This window comes from Camelus bactrianus, chromosome 13, assembly GCF_048773025.1.
Source record: "Camelus bactrianus isolate YW-2024 breed Bactrian camel chromosome 13, ASM4877302v1, whole genome shotgun sequence".
NCBI lineage: Eukaryota > Metazoa > Chordata > Mammalia > Artiodactyla > Camelidae > Camelus > Camelus bactrianus.
The window spans coordinates 78760058-78777073 of NC_133551.1; the positions used below are offsets into that span (position 1 = coordinate 78760058).

Here is a 17016-nt window from a genome sequence, read left to right on the forward strand (position 1 = left end):
AACACACCTGGGAAACGTGACCTGGAGAAGGTTTCCAGAGAGTGAGTGAGAAAGTGGAGAAGGAAGTGAGTTTGACACACCTCACCCCAGCACACTCACGCCTGGCCAGCTCCTACAAAAGTCAACCCCCCAACAAAGCAAACCTGTCTTGGAATCCGTTTGGAACGGGTAGGGTCGGGGATACCCTCCCCTGGGCCTGTTCCATGATTCCAAGAGACTGCTCGGTGCCAAAGGGAGGCATGGAAAGTGCACTGGGCACAGCTCGGGGCCCCTCTGACTGCCGGGCCCTCCCAGTGGGCTCTGGACAGGGCAGGGCAGGGCAGGGCAGGACAGGGCAGGGCCCGCTGGGCCACACGGCAAAGACAGATAGAGGGACCCAGGCTGGAGCCTGGTTGCAGGGCCTTGTCCACAGGCCTCGGAGCAAGTGGGCAAGTAGCCAGGGGGCTCTGAGGCAGGAGGCGGACACTTCAGATCTGTGCTTCCCAAATCCGGTTTAGTTCCAACATCGGGGACCTGATGGCCTGGGGACCCCCAGGAGGCTGTGGCTGCATTTAGGGGGAGAAAATGGGAGGAATCCGAGACCCATTTAGGAGGCAGAGGAAGGGAGATCCAGGGAGGGGACAAGCGCAGGTTTGGGGGAAAGGCCAGTGCGGGTGGGAACAGGGGACTGAAGATGAGGAGAGAGGTGAGGGGGATGTGGGGGGAGCTGCTGCCCTGATTTACAGCGAAGCACCAAGCAGATGAGCCAACACCGCAGAGCCCCGACTGCTGCGCAGAAAGGCCTCCTGCAAGGCTGGCCGGAGCCGGACCTCGCCGGGAAGCGGCTCCCTGCAGACGGGAAGCGTCCCCGAGGGAGGAGCGAGGCTCGCGTGCTCACTGCTTGTGCATGAACAACGTGGTTGGCGCCGAGCACCTGCTGCGCGCTGGGAGTCTGGAACACCGGCTCATGTTAGGCAGGGGTGCCTACAGGACCCACCCCGATAAAACCCCTGCATCTCCCAACCACTTCTGGAGGGATTCCAGGTGTCCCGCGGGACTCCACAGGGAGGGGCGTGGACAGCTCGGCTGGTTTCCTCCCGATTTTGCCACGTGCACCGTGTCCCTTTGCCAAATTCTAAATTCTACTTCACATTCTTTCACAGCAATAATCTCAGCCTTGAGTGCAATGTGCTGAGTCCTGGGAGCCCTCTGAGCGAGTCACTGAGCCCTGAGGCGGGCCTCGAGGGCCCTGACCCAGGACAGAATCAGTAATTTTTCAAGTAAACAAACCGAGTGAGTTCAAGACATCTGGTCCCCCCCGCCCCAAAAAATCCAAACCGCGTATACATTGAATATCCTAGACCAGTAGTCCTCAAACCTTTTAAAACAGAATTCTGGTGCATACAAGCTTGAGTGAAGCTATTAGTATTTATTAATTTATTCCACTAATCAGTATTGTCCCCAAGCACAGACAACCCCCCCCCCACCATGCACAGGGACATCCAGCCCCGGCCCCACGCCTGCAGCAGTGGGGATGCTGCTGCTAAACACTTTGTGAGCAGAATCACAGCACTTGGCTTCAGTTGCATGGGATGCACTTCATCTGACACCAGCCAGTGAGAACAGCAAAGCTGGTCTGATGACCCCCAAAGCCCCCAGATTTGCAAGAGGGCGAAGCCTACAGAAGCCTCACGCCAACTCAGCTTCCACAGAGTTTGGATCAGAAACCAGCAGGACCCAGAAACGCCCCTTCTCTTACCGGCTTGTGGTCTGGAAGCAGGAGTGCAGGCCGACCAGGAAAGGGCTGCTGGACGCCTGCTCGAACACGTGCTTCTCCGTCTGCACCCAGTCGATGTCCTGCAACAGAAGCCGGGGTGAGCGCCTCACAGGCATCCTGGGGAGGGGAGGCAGGAGAGGAATGCCTTTCAACTCTGCTCGAGGGAAGATAATGCAGAGAGGAGAAAACGCCCACTAAGAAACGCACCCCCGCAGCCATCACCGTCTCCAGCACTTCGTCCACTATCACCTTCACCACCAGCATCATCCCCACCATCCCCACCATCACACGCATCCCCACCACCATCTCCAGCACTTCGTCCATTATCACCCGCCACCTTCACCACCAGCATCATCACCACCATCCCCACCATCACACGCATCCCCGCCACCAACACCATCTCCAAGACCTTCCCACCATCACCCACCACCTTCACCAGCATCACTGTCCATCCTCTCATTATCCATCCTCTGTTACCATCTCTCCCACCATCACCAGCTCCCACGCCCTGCCCACAGCAGCCTCGGGAGATCTGTATTATCATCTCCACTTAAGATAGGAGGAAACATGGGGAAAAAAGATAGGGTTTGAGAGGGAGAGAAAAAAAATAAATATGGCAAAGTATTGATGCTTGTTGAACTTGATCGAAAAAAAAAAGGAGAATACAAAGTGTGGCGGGTTTCCCACGGCCCCATATGCATCTCCCCAGCACCAGCTCCTAAGACAGGGCTGCCTCCCTCCCAAGCCCCGCCGAAACTTGGGGAAAAATCAGCTTTAGAGTCATGATGACTCCATGGCTTTGGTGCCATTCCAACCCCAGGAGGCAGAGCTGGACGAGGCTCCCAGACGTCCCAGGTTAAGCCTCATACCCTAGTGGTTGGGAAAGTAAGAGGGGATGGGCTGTGTCCCAAGCAGGCTGCTTCCCCTGAAGGACGCTGGGGAAATCGGCGGACCCTCAGCGAGCGTCCCGCTGGTGGGTCAGAGGCCACCTGGCTCCTCCCGCGAGGGCTCACGCCGGAGCCCTGTCTTCTCCTCCCTCTCTCCGAGGAGATGCCTCAGGTGAGACGGCGCCATCCGTCCCTGAGACGGATTCCACCACCCCCTCAGCCCCACCTGCTCTGAGGTGGCCACTTGGGGTCTCAACTTGGGCATCTCACGTCCAAAGCGGGCCTCCAACAGAGCTCTGGACAGGCCCCTGCCATCTGCACTCCAAAGGCACCAGGTCACCAGGTGCTCAGAAAGGAAGCCCTGGAGGGTCACCAAGACTCCTCCCTGCTTCCCCACCCCTAACCTCATTGGAGACCAAGCCCCCAGGTCTCCCACTGCGCTCCCGATGCTGTCGGAACAAAGCACCCAGATGTGGGCCTTAAAACCTCACAGATGTGTGCTCTCTCTGCCTAAGCAGGTGTGGACGGGCCGGGTGCCCTCCAGGGCCACTCGGGGCCCTGCTCCTCCCACGCCAGCACCTCCAGCTCCTCAGCGCACCCCTCTGCCTCCCTCTTCACAGCAACTTCCCTGGGTGTCTGCTTCTTTCTGTCTCAAGTCTTTCTCTGCCTTTCTCTAAAAGGACACTTGTCCTGCATGTGGCCCCCCCAGATGATCCAGGATGATCTCCCCAAGACCCCACTTCCACGTATGCTCAAGTCACAGGTTCCAGGGGTCAGGATGCGGGGGCTCCCACCACTTGGTGTCCACGGGGCACAGGGTCCCCCATAAACGCACAGTTGGCTCCCGCTCACCAGCTCCTAGACGCACGCCCTTTCGAGACCACCTCCAAGTCCCAGCTCTGCCTCTCGGCCTGAGGGAGACCACGTGAAGGTGCCAAGAAGGAATCAGAGCAGCAACTCCCTTCTGAAAGTCCCTTCTCTAAGGGTTCTGCAAACCCGCCCTCACACATCCACTGACTCTCCAGTCGGGAAGGGGTTTGGAATCCCCTTGCTGGGCTGCTACCAGCAGTGAAGACACTGGCCAAGCACCTCTCAGAGCCTCAGCTTCTCCAGCTGTGAGGCACAGACACCCAAACTCACTTGTGTGCTCAGCACCCAGGGCTGAGGGGCCAGTTGGGCAGTCTGTGCACTGCACAAATGCACCCTGCCGAGAGGGCAAGTGAGCTCACAAGTGCAGCCCCAGCTCTGCCCTTCACAAGGCGGGCCGGGAGGCCTCCTGCGGCTCACGTGTCAGCAGCTCTGAAGAGTAGCAGCGTCACTGCTGCCTGGCCCAGTCATCCTTCTGCTGCTGAGAGGTGGGCCTGCAGTCAGGTGTCAAAGAAAAAGCACAAGTGTGGGAAGCGAAGAGGCCTGTGAAAAGGTGCCAACAGCGCTGTCACCTCGGGACGGCCAAGCGACCACAGTGAGGTGCCACCGGTGCACATCAGGACGGCGATGATCAGAAACCAGAAAACAGCACGTACGGACAGGAATGCGCCGAAACCGGGACCCTGGGCGCTGCTGGGGGGAGTGTAAAATGGCGCAGCTGCTGTTAAACACAGACTCACCCTGTGACTCACAGTCCTGCTCCTAGGAAAAAACCCAGAGGACCTGGGGACACTTGTGCCGGACGCTCACGGCAGCAGAGTCACACGAGCCAAAAGGTGGAAGCAGCCCCGTGCCCAAAAGTGGATGAACAGATAAGCCACACGGGGTGTGCCATGACACGGAGTGTTCTCGAGGCAGGAAAAACGGGGAAGGGCGCATGGATGCTCGCTGCCACGTGGATGAAACCCAAGCCGTGATGCTCAGTGCGAGGAGCAGACCGAGAGCACAGGGGTGAGTCCATCTACTCAGAGTCATGGGCGCAGAGTGGGTCAGCCCAGGGGCAGAGAGCAGCGTGGAGGCCGCGCACTGTGCAACGCAGACGGCGGTGCGTCTGGTGCCGCTGCCCCCCCAGTGAAGGCGGCACCACGTGGCGGCCTCACCTCGTCGTCGTGGACCAACTCCTTCTTGACCACCTTCATGGCGTACACCTGGTCGTTCTTCTTCAGCCGCACCAGCAGCACCTTGGCGTAGCTCCCGCGCCCGATGACCCGGATCAGGTCGAAGTCCTGCAGCCCGAGCCCCTGAGAGATTTTGATTCCATCCATGCCGTCGATAACCGGCTTGAGGTCCTGGGTGGCGACAGGCAAGAGGAAGTGGGCAGGGGACCCTCATCCGCCCACTCTAGGTCCCAAAGACTGCCGTCCGCACCCCACTCAGGAGTAAGGCCCCAGAACAAGTTGTGTGTGCGGCTCCTGAAGGGCACACACGACGTCCGAGAGCCGCCACCAGCCGCAGGAGGACCCTCTGCGAGCAAGCAGGGAGCCCGGGTCCAGCCCCACCAGGACGGGTGAGTTTTACAGTGGGAAAGGCGTGTCCTTCCCCGGGTGTTATTGCTCCCTGAGGCTTTGGGGATGGTGGCTGAGAACAGCAGCTGTGACCTGCTCTTCCCCAGGGGCACAGTGTCTCACCCCAGCCCACCCGGGACCTTGTGATTTATAGCATGAAATACACATTCATTCTAGGACCCCGTTCCGGGGGCACAGCCAGCATGGTGTCTTCTGTTATGTTAATGAGGCAACTTCGGGGAAGCCGCTAGGGCACATCCTGATGGAGCTGGCTGCCAGGGGAATGACCCCATGATTAGACGGTTGGAACCTTCAGTCCCACCCCGACCTCCAGGGAGGGAGAGGGGCTGGGGGTGAACCTGTCACCAGTGGCCGATGATCCAGTCATCATGCCAGTGTAAGGAAACCTCCACAAAAGGCCCAAAAGGACTGGTCGGAAGGCGCGGGGCCCGGGGACAGCGTGCTCACCCGGAGGGAGCGAGGAAGCTCCCAGCTGTTCCCCACACCGCGCCCTGGGCTTCTCTCTCAGCTGGCCGGCCCTGAGTTACATGCTTTTATAATAAACCAGTGATCTGGGAAGTAAACTGTTTCTCTGAATCCTGGGAGCTGCTGTAACCAATTAGGTGAAGCTACGGGAACCTCCAATCTACAGGCGGTAGGTCAGAAGCCCAGGTGACAACCTGGACTTGAGACTGGCATCTAGAGAGAGTGTGAGGAGGGGCAGGCTTGTGGGACCGAGCCCATAACCTGTGGGATCTGGTGCGATCCCCGGTAGCTCGTGTCAGAACTGGGTTAAGTTGTCGGACACCTGCTCAGTGTCGGCTGAGCACTGGAGAGTTGCTTAGGGGAGCTGAAAGCACTTGGAAATAAAGGAAGAATTTCTTGCCATGAAATTTGATACAAATTGCTGCTCCGGAGCCAGCCCTGCACCCTCTGCTGTCTGGGTGGGGTGGGAGCTGGGGAGACCACACCCACAGCAGAGGACGGTGCCAGGCCCCAGGCCCCAGAGAGCCTTTGGGACAGCAGCCCCTGGGGGTTCATGAAGGAGGTACCCCGGCCGGACCCAGCCATGGAGACAGCAGGCTGCCTCTGGAGCCAGTCTCGGGCTGGGCGCCCCCTCTCACCCCTCGACAGACTCTGCCATGCTGGACACCCCTCCCCCACAGCCAGAGGACTGTGCCCCAAGTGAGAGGTGCATGTGAGCACCAATGTCTCTGCCACAGGATGGGACCACCGTCACAGGGGACATACAGCGACTGGAGAAAACGTAAGAATCTGGAGGCTGGATGCAAGAGGAAGAACTCAGCCCTCTCGGGGGGGTGAGCACCCGGCAGCCTGCTCCGGCCCTGGGCCCACCCACCCGGGATCAAGGGCAGAGCCAATCAAGGGCCATCCCTGCGCGTGGACCCCTGTAGTAAGGCCAGCCATGCGGGAGGACCAAGATGACGAGTGATCCCATCCAGTCTTGTCTCAAAGCACAAGAGCACGGGGTTCCCTCTGTGGAGGTCGCCTGTGCCCCTTGTGGCCCCCGTGATGGCCTGAGCCACCTGGACTGGTGTGGAGACAACCACACGAACGGTCAGTGCTGTGGAGAGCATCCTGCGTGCTGGGCACGGCACCGAGCGTTTAGACAGATGCTCTCAGTTTACCCTCACAAAAGGTGCAATCATCACCAGAACCTGACAGAAGAGGATCCTCAGGTCAGAGAGGTCCCCTGACCCAGGCTGAGACCAGGGCTCACACAGACTCAGCCACGACCCCGCACCCCCAGTTCTGCATCGCTGTCAGGGTTGAGCACCACACCCTCGGCTCTGAGACTCCACAGCAGGTCACGTTTGATCACGTTCGCCTGCTCTCTGTTCATTTACCTGCTCAGAGAGCGCCTCTGTGCCAAACCTCTGACCCATCTGCCTCGGACGTCCACAGACCACACCCTTGTGTAAGATGGACGACAGTTCCCAGACGGCGAGCTCACATTTAAATTTCCACAACTGCCCCAGAAATGAGCTATGGGCCACAAAGGGCTCTGGAGGCACCAACGAGCCCGTTTCTATACTCACCTCAGAAGCATCTTTAATGCTGTCATGTTTCCGGGTTGAAGAAATATAAGCAACTAGAGAAGAGAGAAGGGAAATGGTGTTGCAGGCGTCGGGAGCACGGCCCGCGGCACGGGGACCCCTGGCCCTTCCCCCTCAGGCACTGCTCGGGGTGGCCACGTCTGACTCTGAACTTCTGGGGCTTGGGGACCTGCATGTGTGACAAGCTCCCCTGGTGATTCTCCCAGAAGCGACAGTCAAGAGACCCCAGCCTTCTAGTCTACTCTCATAGTGCACGGGGGACGGGTGGGCGGCTGGCGGGTGAGTGGGTGGGTGGACAGTTGCAGGCTAAGAGTCTCCTTTACGTGAGGTGCGGGCTGAGTGGACTATATTCTGGGGTCTCATTTTGTCCCAGGGGACGGGATTCACATTTCCGAGGGGCGGGCGAGGGCCCCCACACACTCGTTAACAGTGCGTAACTGTAGCTCAGAGCTGGGCCGTCGGTCCACCTGGCGTCAAAATCACCCTCGGAATGCTTCTTAGCATTAAAAAAGTCTCCCCCACCCTCCAAAAAGGACAAAAACCCCACTAAAACCCAAGAACTACACCACAGCATGCCGTGTGCGCACAGATGGCATCCAGCGTGTGGGCGGGGCGGCCGCGGTGGCCGCAGCACTAGTGTCCTCCAGAACCCCCAGGGCAGGCACAGGGGGAAAGCCCCCAGCCCAGGACCCCAGGCAGCGCGCTGGGAGGTGGGTGCCCGGGACGAGCCCGGCCCCGGCCCCCGCCCCCAGCACGCAGCCAAGCTCCAGACCCTGGCGCTTGGAGGAAGGGCTTCCCGGGGAGGACGGGCAGGCGGGCGGCCCTACTTCCATCGGTCTCCTCGGAAGGAAGGTCCACGCCGTCGTTCTTGTCCACTGCAGGCTCCTGGGAGGGCATGACAGAATCCTGCGGGGACACGGGCGATACAGAGTGACCGGGCGGCGTCACGGTGTCTCTTCTGGAGACACAGCGTGACTTTTCCGGGTGCCTGTGACACACACTGTAGCATACGTCGTGACAACTGCTACGTCACTGCGCTGAGCGAGGACAGAGGAACACGGACATCACCAGATCCCAACCCAGCCCGAGGCTGTGGCCTCGCCCACAGGGGTTGTATAAAACAGGTGCTTTTACATAATATTTAGCAACCCCCCAGCCCCCCATCCTGCGCAGTCAGGCACAGGCCCCAGCCCAGCTCAGCTCTGGGCTCCACAGCTGACCGCACAACGAGGCAGGTCCCTAGTGGACACCGAGCAGCAAGGACCACGTCCCTCAGCCTCCGACGGCCTGCATCTTTGGGGCTGGTCCCACCTCTTAGACTAACGTGGATCCAGGGGGTGGAAGGGTGCGTGTGCCTGTGTGGGTTCTGGCAGCCACGGTGAAAAGAACCTTTAGAAGGATGTGAGCCAGGTCACCCCGCAGGCTGGGTGGGGACCCTATGCCCCGGTGGTGTCGGGGGGAGACCAGACTGGGGCCCTCTCCCTGTCCTGGAGGAGGTGACAGCACACCAGCCCCAGGGCCGCCTTCCTCACCCCACTGTGCCCAGGACCGGCTGACTTTCAGCCCCTTCTCTCTCTCCAGGTCCAGCGGGCGTGACCAGCCGGCCAGGGCGTGGGGAGGCCTGGACGCCCCGGTCCACGATCGTGGGGCACACAGCACAGAGGGCCGGGTCCTCTGACACCAGAGCAGCATGGCTCTTGCCCCCGCAGCTCCCGAGAACTGCCTCCTGCCCGGGGTACAGAGCTAGTTTGCCCACCTTCAGCCCAGAATGGCAGAGAGCACTGGAGGCCCCCCGAGAGCACTGGGGGCTCACAGGGCTGGGGGAGAGGGGTCCGTCCCCGTCCCCTGGTCTGGTGGGTGGCAAGGACGGTGTCAGGTCCCCACAGGACAGAGGGGGACCGCAGCCCCAGGCTGGTGTGGACGGCCCCGCCCCGCCCCACCCCGCCCGCCCCGCTGCACTCACCATATGCCTTCTGCAGGGCAGCGGGACGAGCGCGTGGCAGCGCTTATGGACCAGCAGTCTGCAGCTGATGCACCTGTAGCCCTGCCTCGCGAGCCCCCATATCCTTTCGCTGCACTGGCCGCAGTACGCTCTCTGCACGGGACGGGAATGGCAGCTGTCACGCCGGGGCCGGGGTGTCCCTGCAGCCCCGGCCACACGGAGGGGACACAGCACCGTCATGGATCTCAAAAGATGACCCGCATCGGGGAAGGGACAGTCCTGTCCCCTCGTCACATCCCGGCCCTGGCCCCGCCCACCTCAGCAGCCCCTACTTGGGTCCAGCCCAAGGTTCACAGAGCCAAGGGCCCCACGGAGGGGGCTCTGCTCCTCTGAGGGAGAAGCGGGGTGAGGACCCCCCTCCACGGGCAGCCCCTCCTGCTTGCAGGGCCTTGGAGGGGAATAGCCGAGGGGCCCTGTCCACGGGCAGTGACCCAGGCTGAGGAGGGTGTGGGGAAAGCCACTGCCCGACCCTCGTCCAGACACCCCACCTACGCCGACCACGGGAAGAACTCCCCCTGGCGTCCTGGTACCCTGGGGCGCTGTGCAATTAACTGGGGGTTTTCCCTGCATCTTGAAAGATTTTAAATGGTCAATCTTTGGTCTTCTAGGCTCTAGACATCTGAAATTCGTGGTAATTATCAGCTTGTTTGGTGACTTTTCATGATTTTGGAATATCACAAAATGCACGGAGATGAGCGTGTCTGAAGTCTGGTCACACGCCGGCACTCGGAGCCACAGCTCCCAGTTGCGAGGTGTTTGCGTGTCACAGGTTTCCTGTTCAGTTTTTTCCAGTCACGACTCGTTTACACGTTTTAACCTTCTTTCGCCATTTTAACATACTTCCTTCTTTTGAGAGTCTCGAGTCACTCCTGAAGCCAGAGAGGACGCACTGCACTTGCTGTCTGAAAGCTCACCGCACCCACACGAGGCACGGGCCCAGGGGCCGCGAGCCCCGCAGACGGCCTGCTCGCTCCCGATTTCTCCCCAGGAAGGAGCCGAGCTGGGCGCCAGGGCCCGAGGGAGCCCCCTCCCCACACACAGCTCGCACACCTTGGTCATGGCCGCACGGCCAGCACCTGGGACAGTGCCCAGCACACAGGGGTGCCAGTGAATGTTAGCTGAGACAAGTCCACACACACACACACCCTACACTATCAACTTCAGTAACAGGAAAAAAGCAGTGTATTCCATGTCCGCCACATAGCCTGAACCATCCTCCCAAACATGGGCAAACATGGGCCATGGGGCACGCTCTGGGACAGCAGCGAGGGCCACACAAGGGGCCCTGCCTCCCCAGACCCCTGTCTCGGGCCAGCCCTGTGTAGCACCAGCGCTGGCAGCTCCACCCAGGAGGCAGCTGCTAAATGAGCAAACTCAGATCTCAGAGAAAGGCTGCACCTTGGAAGACTGGTTTTCATCCTGTTCTGCTTCTCCAGCCCCGTCCAACACCAGTCACCACTCACAAGTCCATTAAGAAAAATTCACTCTCCCTTATGTGACGTGCTAGACGTGTTTAGCTTTCTCTGCGCCACCATTTAACAACTTGGTGAGCAATGCTTGGATCACACCTGGGGGCAACTTCACAGCCACCTGGTTACTTTCCAAATTAACAAAGGTCCCTTTTCCTACAGAGCCCACCCTTACCAGGGGCCAGGCTGGGACAACAGTCACTGAGAGCAGTGTGAGTTTGCCAGGAGTCAGGACCTGTTGCATTGAGGGGTCCTGCCACCGTGTTGCCAAAAGGTCTTTATTTCAAACCTACATTTGAATTATCAGTATTTCAGGAAATGTGCCTCTAAAAAATAAAACACAACTTAAAAGCCAAGCTTCTATTCTCAGAAGTTCACATGAATTAACAGATTAATGGGGTGAAGAAATTTTCAAGTCTCTCTTACATGCTGCCAAAGCGGGTCCTTGCTCATATTTTTCATTATCGAGTTCAATTTTCTAACTGTACTGAACCCTAACTTTATGTGCAGGCAGGGCGAGCGTTCAGGCTGGGTCTCTGCAGGTGCTTGCCTGGGACACGGGTTCCCGCGGTGATTTGTGATCTTGGACTGTGAACTCAGATTTCTGCTCATTTATCTGTGGGAATTCTCTGAGGCTGGGCTGACGAGACCTGTGCCTCTGCCAGCCTCCTGGGGGCGCTGCTGGGCTGTGTGGACTCGGGGGGCAGCGGTGTGAGGTCCAGCAGGAGGCTTCAGACTCTCAGGAAGAGCGGTCCCCCGCCCCGCATGAGGTGTTAGGAGCCATCTTGCTGTTGCTGGGGAGGCAGCCACCCTCCTCCTCCCTCCCTGAGCCCCGTTTCATGCCGCTGTGGCGTGGGGAGGGGTCTCATCCTAGGCCCCAGGCCTGCCCCTCTCCTGGCCTTGGTCACGTGGCAAGTGGCACCTCCACCCTCCTAGCCTGGGGGCGGACAAACTACAGCCCGGGCAGGTAGGGCTGCCACCTGCTCTCATCAACAAAGTTTTATTGGAACACAGCTGTGCTCACTGTTCACCTCCTGCCGGGGGCCCGGCTGAGTAGCTGTGACAGGCCTGATGGCCCACAAAACCTAAAATAGTTACTCTCGGGCCCTTCCCAGGAAAGGCCTGTAACTCCTGTTCTAGTTGCTCAGATGGAAAAGCCAGGGGAATCCTTGACCGGCACAGCCACCCCCTGGCTCCCCAAGTCCCTTCCCGAGGGACCCAGGATCTTCTGCCTCCGTCTGCTCACAGAAAAGGCCAAAGTCCTCTGCCGGCCCCGCAGCAGCAGCAGCCCCGGAGGTGGGTGTGGAGCATAAAGTGCTGAGGGCCACACCCTGCGCGTGGGGCCAGGGTCACAGAGCAAAGTCCAGACACCGCCCCGCCGGGGAAAGTAACGGGGCACCGCTTCCTGAGTGCAAACCGCAGGACTGCAGGGCGGGGGCGACCGACCCACTGAGCATTCCCCCCAGAGCGTTCCCGAAAGTCTGGGTCCGGGTCTGCACCCCCAGGAGCGCGGGGACCCTGCCGCCATGCACACGGCAGACGGAGCTCTAATGCCTCTTGGTGTCTCTCGTTTCTCCGATGACCAGTGAGGGTCAGAGCGCCTGCATTCGTGAAAATTACCCTTCTCGCTTTAATTAACCATCCGCATCCTTGTCCAACCTCAGACTCCCGGGGTTCACCAAAACGCCGGAGCTCTTTACTACTAAACACACATGTCATCTGATCTCTCATTATAGGTTTGGCTACAAACATCTTTCCCGTGTATTTTTTGTGCTGACTTTGTGTGGAAACTACAGAAGCCCGAGATGTGTGTGCAGCCGAGTCTAAAGACCCACTTCCCTCCAGTCCGCCCTGCGCAGGCTTCCCTTAGAGGCCTGTGCTGCTTCTGGGCTTTTATGATGCATTGCACATCCATCCACCTGTGACTTACTTTGATGTGAACAAAGGACCTTGAACTGACCGACTGTCTCACTGGACTCACAGGGAGAGCCCTCTGCTCCTTTACAGGAAGCGCTCGCGCCCACACGGTCTCTGAACATCAGTTCTGACCCACGGGCTGGGGCTCCCGGTCAACTGTCCCCACTCCGTGCCGCCCGGGGCTCAGGACCTCAGGGTCTCCCTTCCTGGGGTGGGCGCCGCCCTCAGCTCCTGAGACACTCTCTGGCTCTCTCCCTTCCGGTCACCAGCTGAGTCTTCTCTCATCACTCAGGAGGAAAGCGCTGTCAAGGGCAGATACAGCCCTAGGCAGGGAGCCTCGGGCCAGTGAGACCGGCCACGCTCCCTTTCCGACCTTGGGTCACCGGCAGAGAACGTGAGAAGTGAGAAGTGGGCTTCTCCCTGTAAGTCCTGCCGACTCCCGCCGGAACAGGCGAGCGGCTCTCGGGACGCCACTTTCAAGGACACACAAGAGTGCCTGGCAGCCCCATAATTAACCCAAGAGAAATGGTGGGAAGGTGTGGCCTCCAGACTTAAACCCAACGACAACCAGGTGGGACGTCAGCCCAGTGACACACCCGCCTCCCCGTCTACAAAGGGCCTAACAGTCTAGGAGCTGGGGGTCTCGGTGGGCTCCCTTCTCGGCCTCCCGGCGTCTGTGAAAACCTGCTCGCTGGTGCTCTGGGGAGAGCTGGGCATCTGTAATGGGGTGGGGAGGGGGCAAGAGTGGGAACCCCCACCCAGTCCCCACTCCTCCAGGGGGAGGGAAAGCCTTTGCCCACTGATTTTGGGGCGGGGACGGTGGGAGACGCAGGACGAGTGCCTGCACCCTGCAATCAGACAAACGGGGGTTCCCCTCGAAACCCACAGGGCGGGAGGGGCCGGACCCCTCTGTGCTACCTGGCTCTGCCTGCCTCGCTGGGTGGGTGGGCTTCACCTTGGACCAGTCAGCCAGTCATGAGGGAAATGAGCATTTCTCTGATGTCCTGAAGGGTGGCCCATCCCATCTGCCTGAGACCCTCCTCTGGCCACAACTGAGCCGGTGCCCAGATGCACAGGAAGAGAAGTCACCTGCCCACAAGCTGGTCCGTTGTCTGTTTTTTAAACAAATGTAGGAGGGTGGGCAGTGGGTGCCCTGTGTCATGGGGGCTGGGGAGCCTCCATTCTTCAGGTTTCATCCTGTCCATCTGGATGGCTCATAGCAAACACTCAAGTCCATACCCGGTCGGCTGGCCCAGAAATTTGACAAGGGTCCATCACTCCTCCGTCCTCTGTTCGCACTCAGCGACGCCCGACCTCCCCATGGCATCTGATGTCCTGAGGACCCCGCATTCTCCCATCATCCGCCTCAGTTCCCGAGGCTCTTCTTGCCCCCCATGGATGGGCTCCTACCTTCCTGGTCCCCAGGACAGCGCCCCCAGTCTCCCACAGCCTCTCTGCTCCGATCACTAACTATGATGAATGATAAACCAGTGTGTAGCGTGCACCTACGAGGTGCGGGTCTGGGGACACAGCCTGCAGGGTGGAGCGCCACGCCCAGTGGAGAGACGTGCACACGGGCCATGAGGGGCCCAGAGGAGGGGCTGCCGGGATGGACACTGGAGCCACGACAGGAAGTAGGGGAGGGTGGGCTCTGGGGACGAGGACAGGGCGGCAGAGCACTCAGCACAGGTGAGGCCCCAGGGAGCGGCGCTCGGTTGCTGTGCTGGACGCATGGTGTCCCCCCAGATTCATGACCACCCAGGCCTCGTCTGGAAAAAGCATCTCATCAGTGCAGTTAGTCAAGTTGAAATGAGGTCGTCCTGGGTTCGGGTGGGTCCCCATCATGACTGGTGTCCTGGGAAGGGTAGAGGCAGACGGCGAGGAGGCGGCAAGGGCTGGAGAGCTGCCGCGACCAGCCGAGGAGCGCCCAGAACTGCCAGCAGCCCCGGGACAGAGCCCCTCTGGGGAGGGGCAGGGGAGGGAGCACGGCCTGGCAGGCGCACGGCTTGGACTTCAGACTCCAGAGCTGAGACAGAATGAGTTTCTGTCTGAAGCACCCAGTCTGTGGTGCTTCGCTCTGGCAGCCCCAGGACGCCTGGTCCTGGGCCACTGGGGCATCTGTGGGCACCTCGTCTCCCACGAGAAACGGAACGATGACAGAGCCACGTGAAGCACGTCGCCTCTACAGAACGTGAAAGCTTCACGAGGAGAAACGAGGACACTCAGCAAGGTGCCCTGTGGCACAGGCCGGGCAGGGCCCACCTGGGCCAGGGACCAGGGCGCTGTCCAGGGGTTCTGGGTTCATGGGAGACCCCTGCAACCAACGGGAAACACGTGAACCCTGGTTCCGTGTCAGATCAGCAGTCTTCTGAATGCGAGCGGGCGGGACCTCAGAGCCCCGGGGCCCTGATGAGGGTTACGTAACAGGGACACACAGGGTGCTTTCATCACGCAGCCGCTGTCTGAGAAAAGGCCGACTGGCACCCTCACGGGCTTGGGAAGCATGTAAAAGGCTCACAGCAGAGCTTTTGTGACACGGGCTCGGAGTGCCCAGCAGAGCCCAGCGCTCGGGGCAGAAAGCTCTTCCCGGGAAAGCAGCACGCGGCTTGCGGACGGCCAGGGGTGGGGGGCCGCACTCACCCTGTTAAAGCGCTTGGCTTGGAAGAGGTGGCCGTTGGCGCGGTACAGCTTCCTCCATCTTCTGGCTCCCCGGCGGTAGATGGATTCTGGACAGAACACGAGAAAGGTGTAAAGAAACAGCAGGGTGGCCCGCGAGCCCAGCTCCCCAACGCGGGGTGCCGCGGGGGACAGGATGCCCCATCCAAGTGGCCGGTGGAGCTGAAATGACAGTGTCCCCCGGGGACTGTCCCCTCTGCTTCCCCTCACCTGGTTCTCTAGTCACCACTGCGGCTGCTGGAGAAGGGGACCCGGGCAGGGAGGACGGAGGTGGGGGCAGCCCCGATGGCAGCCGGGACCACCCGCAGGGACGCTGCCCACCCGGGGTCAGGCTGTAAAGCCACTCGGGCCCTGTGCGCCCTCCCAGGTGTTTCCTTTTCCACCCTCTTTCCCTCCGGGCATGAAAACTGGGCCCCCTTTCCACACAGGTACGTGGCTCAGATGGGCCGAGAGCTCCCGCGACATTTACGTCGGCGGAGGGACCCTGGCTGCCGTGTCCACGGTCGGCCTGAAACGCAGCGCTCGGCCAGCACCACCCACCCCTGCCCCAGACACCGGAGGGAAGTAAAGTAAAACCAACGGACAGTTCGGTTCAATCGCAAGTCCCCCCAAAACGCTGCTTTCCCACCACGCGTTCAGCGACTCAGACTTCACGGAAGGGGGCCGCCAATTACACACGCCGGGATCAAGCGTGTGACCCGCATCCTTCCCCCCAGTGGTTCTAGCTTTGCTCCTTCAAGACGCTTGGAAACCAAAGTACGTGAAAACAAAATATTCAGGATACAAGGGGAAGCTTTGTGCTTTGACAAAGTCCTGCAGTAAAGGCGACTTTCATGGGAGCCATGGAAGTGCCAGGAAAATACTAATGTGGAAACTCTAACGGAATGTTTTTAAAACAAGCAATTACCAGCCCCGCCTGGAACCTGCCAGAATCGGGTCACAGTGATTGCAAAGTGGCTTCTCTCCCTTTAAATGGGAGAGTAAGTGAGAAACCAAGCAGCCCGGGTGCCCCTGGAAGCAGGAGCCCCCAGCTGCCCCAGGTGCCACCGGCGGCCCCTCAGATGCACCGGAGGCCGGGCTGGAGGCCGCTCCACCCTCGCCCGGAGGTCCCACCGTGGGACTCGGGCCAACTCCCACAGCCCACCTGACCCTCGGCTCTAAGGATGCCCTGCTGATGGCAGCATGTGGACGCCCACACCTGGTCCTCCCGCCCCGTCTGGCTTGACTTGGGAGAAGTCTGGCCCACGGGAGGCCTCTGCTCATGTCCCCAGGACTGACCACCCCATGAGAGGCGTTCACAACCCGCAGAAGGAGGGGGAGGCACCAGGTTCTGGCTCCTCCTTGTGCTCAGTGCACGAGCCACGTGAAGGTCTAAAACTGCACCCCACTGTGTAGCCTTCAGATGCGATGAAAGCCACTGGAAATAGGAAACTCAAAGACGCCCTAGCAGAGGCCAAGGGGTATCAGGGAGCCCACAGCAGGCTGGAGAGCTCACCAAGGGGACAGGACAGAGGACCCGCATGATGGACGGTGGGTGAGGCCCCTGTATCCCCAGCGAGAAAAACCCGGACCCTCGCTGTCAATGACCAAGTATGTGTGTCCCCCAAGTTCACATGCCGGAGCCCCAGCCCCCCGTGGGGCTGCATGTGGCAGTGGGGCCCCTAAGGAGGCAACGAGGGTTACTGGCCACAGGGTGGGGCCCCCATGCTGGAAGGACAGTCCTTCTAGACCCCAGAGCTCTCCCCACCACATGAGGACCCAGGGGGGTGGAGGAAGGTCCTCACCAGGAACCCGCCTTC

The 17016-nt window shown here is 60.2% G+C and overlaps 1 protein-coding gene across 2 annotated transcripts in view; it reads right to left on the bottom strand.

The window, feature by feature from the left end:
- PRKCZ (protein kinase C zeta) overlaps window positions 1-17016 on the bottom strand; it is a 93388-nt gene that overhangs the window by 17249 nt on the left and 59123 nt on the right. For both annotated transcript variants that reach the window (XM_074377667.1, XM_074377666.1), the window contains 6 exons: window positions 15182-15267; window positions 9117-9248; window positions 7981-8059; window positions 7136-7188; window positions 4671-4859; window positions 1739-1836 (listed from right to left, as the gene is read on the bottom strand). In XM_074377667.1, the coding sequence (XP_074233768.1) occupies window positions 1739-1836; window positions 4671-4859; window positions 7136-7188; window positions 7981-8059; window positions 9117-9248; window positions 15182-15267 (637 nt within the window). The remainder of the gene's footprint in view (window positions 1-1738; window positions 1837-4670; window positions 4860-7135; window positions 7189-7980; window positions 8060-9116; window positions 9249-15181; window positions 15268-17016) is intronic.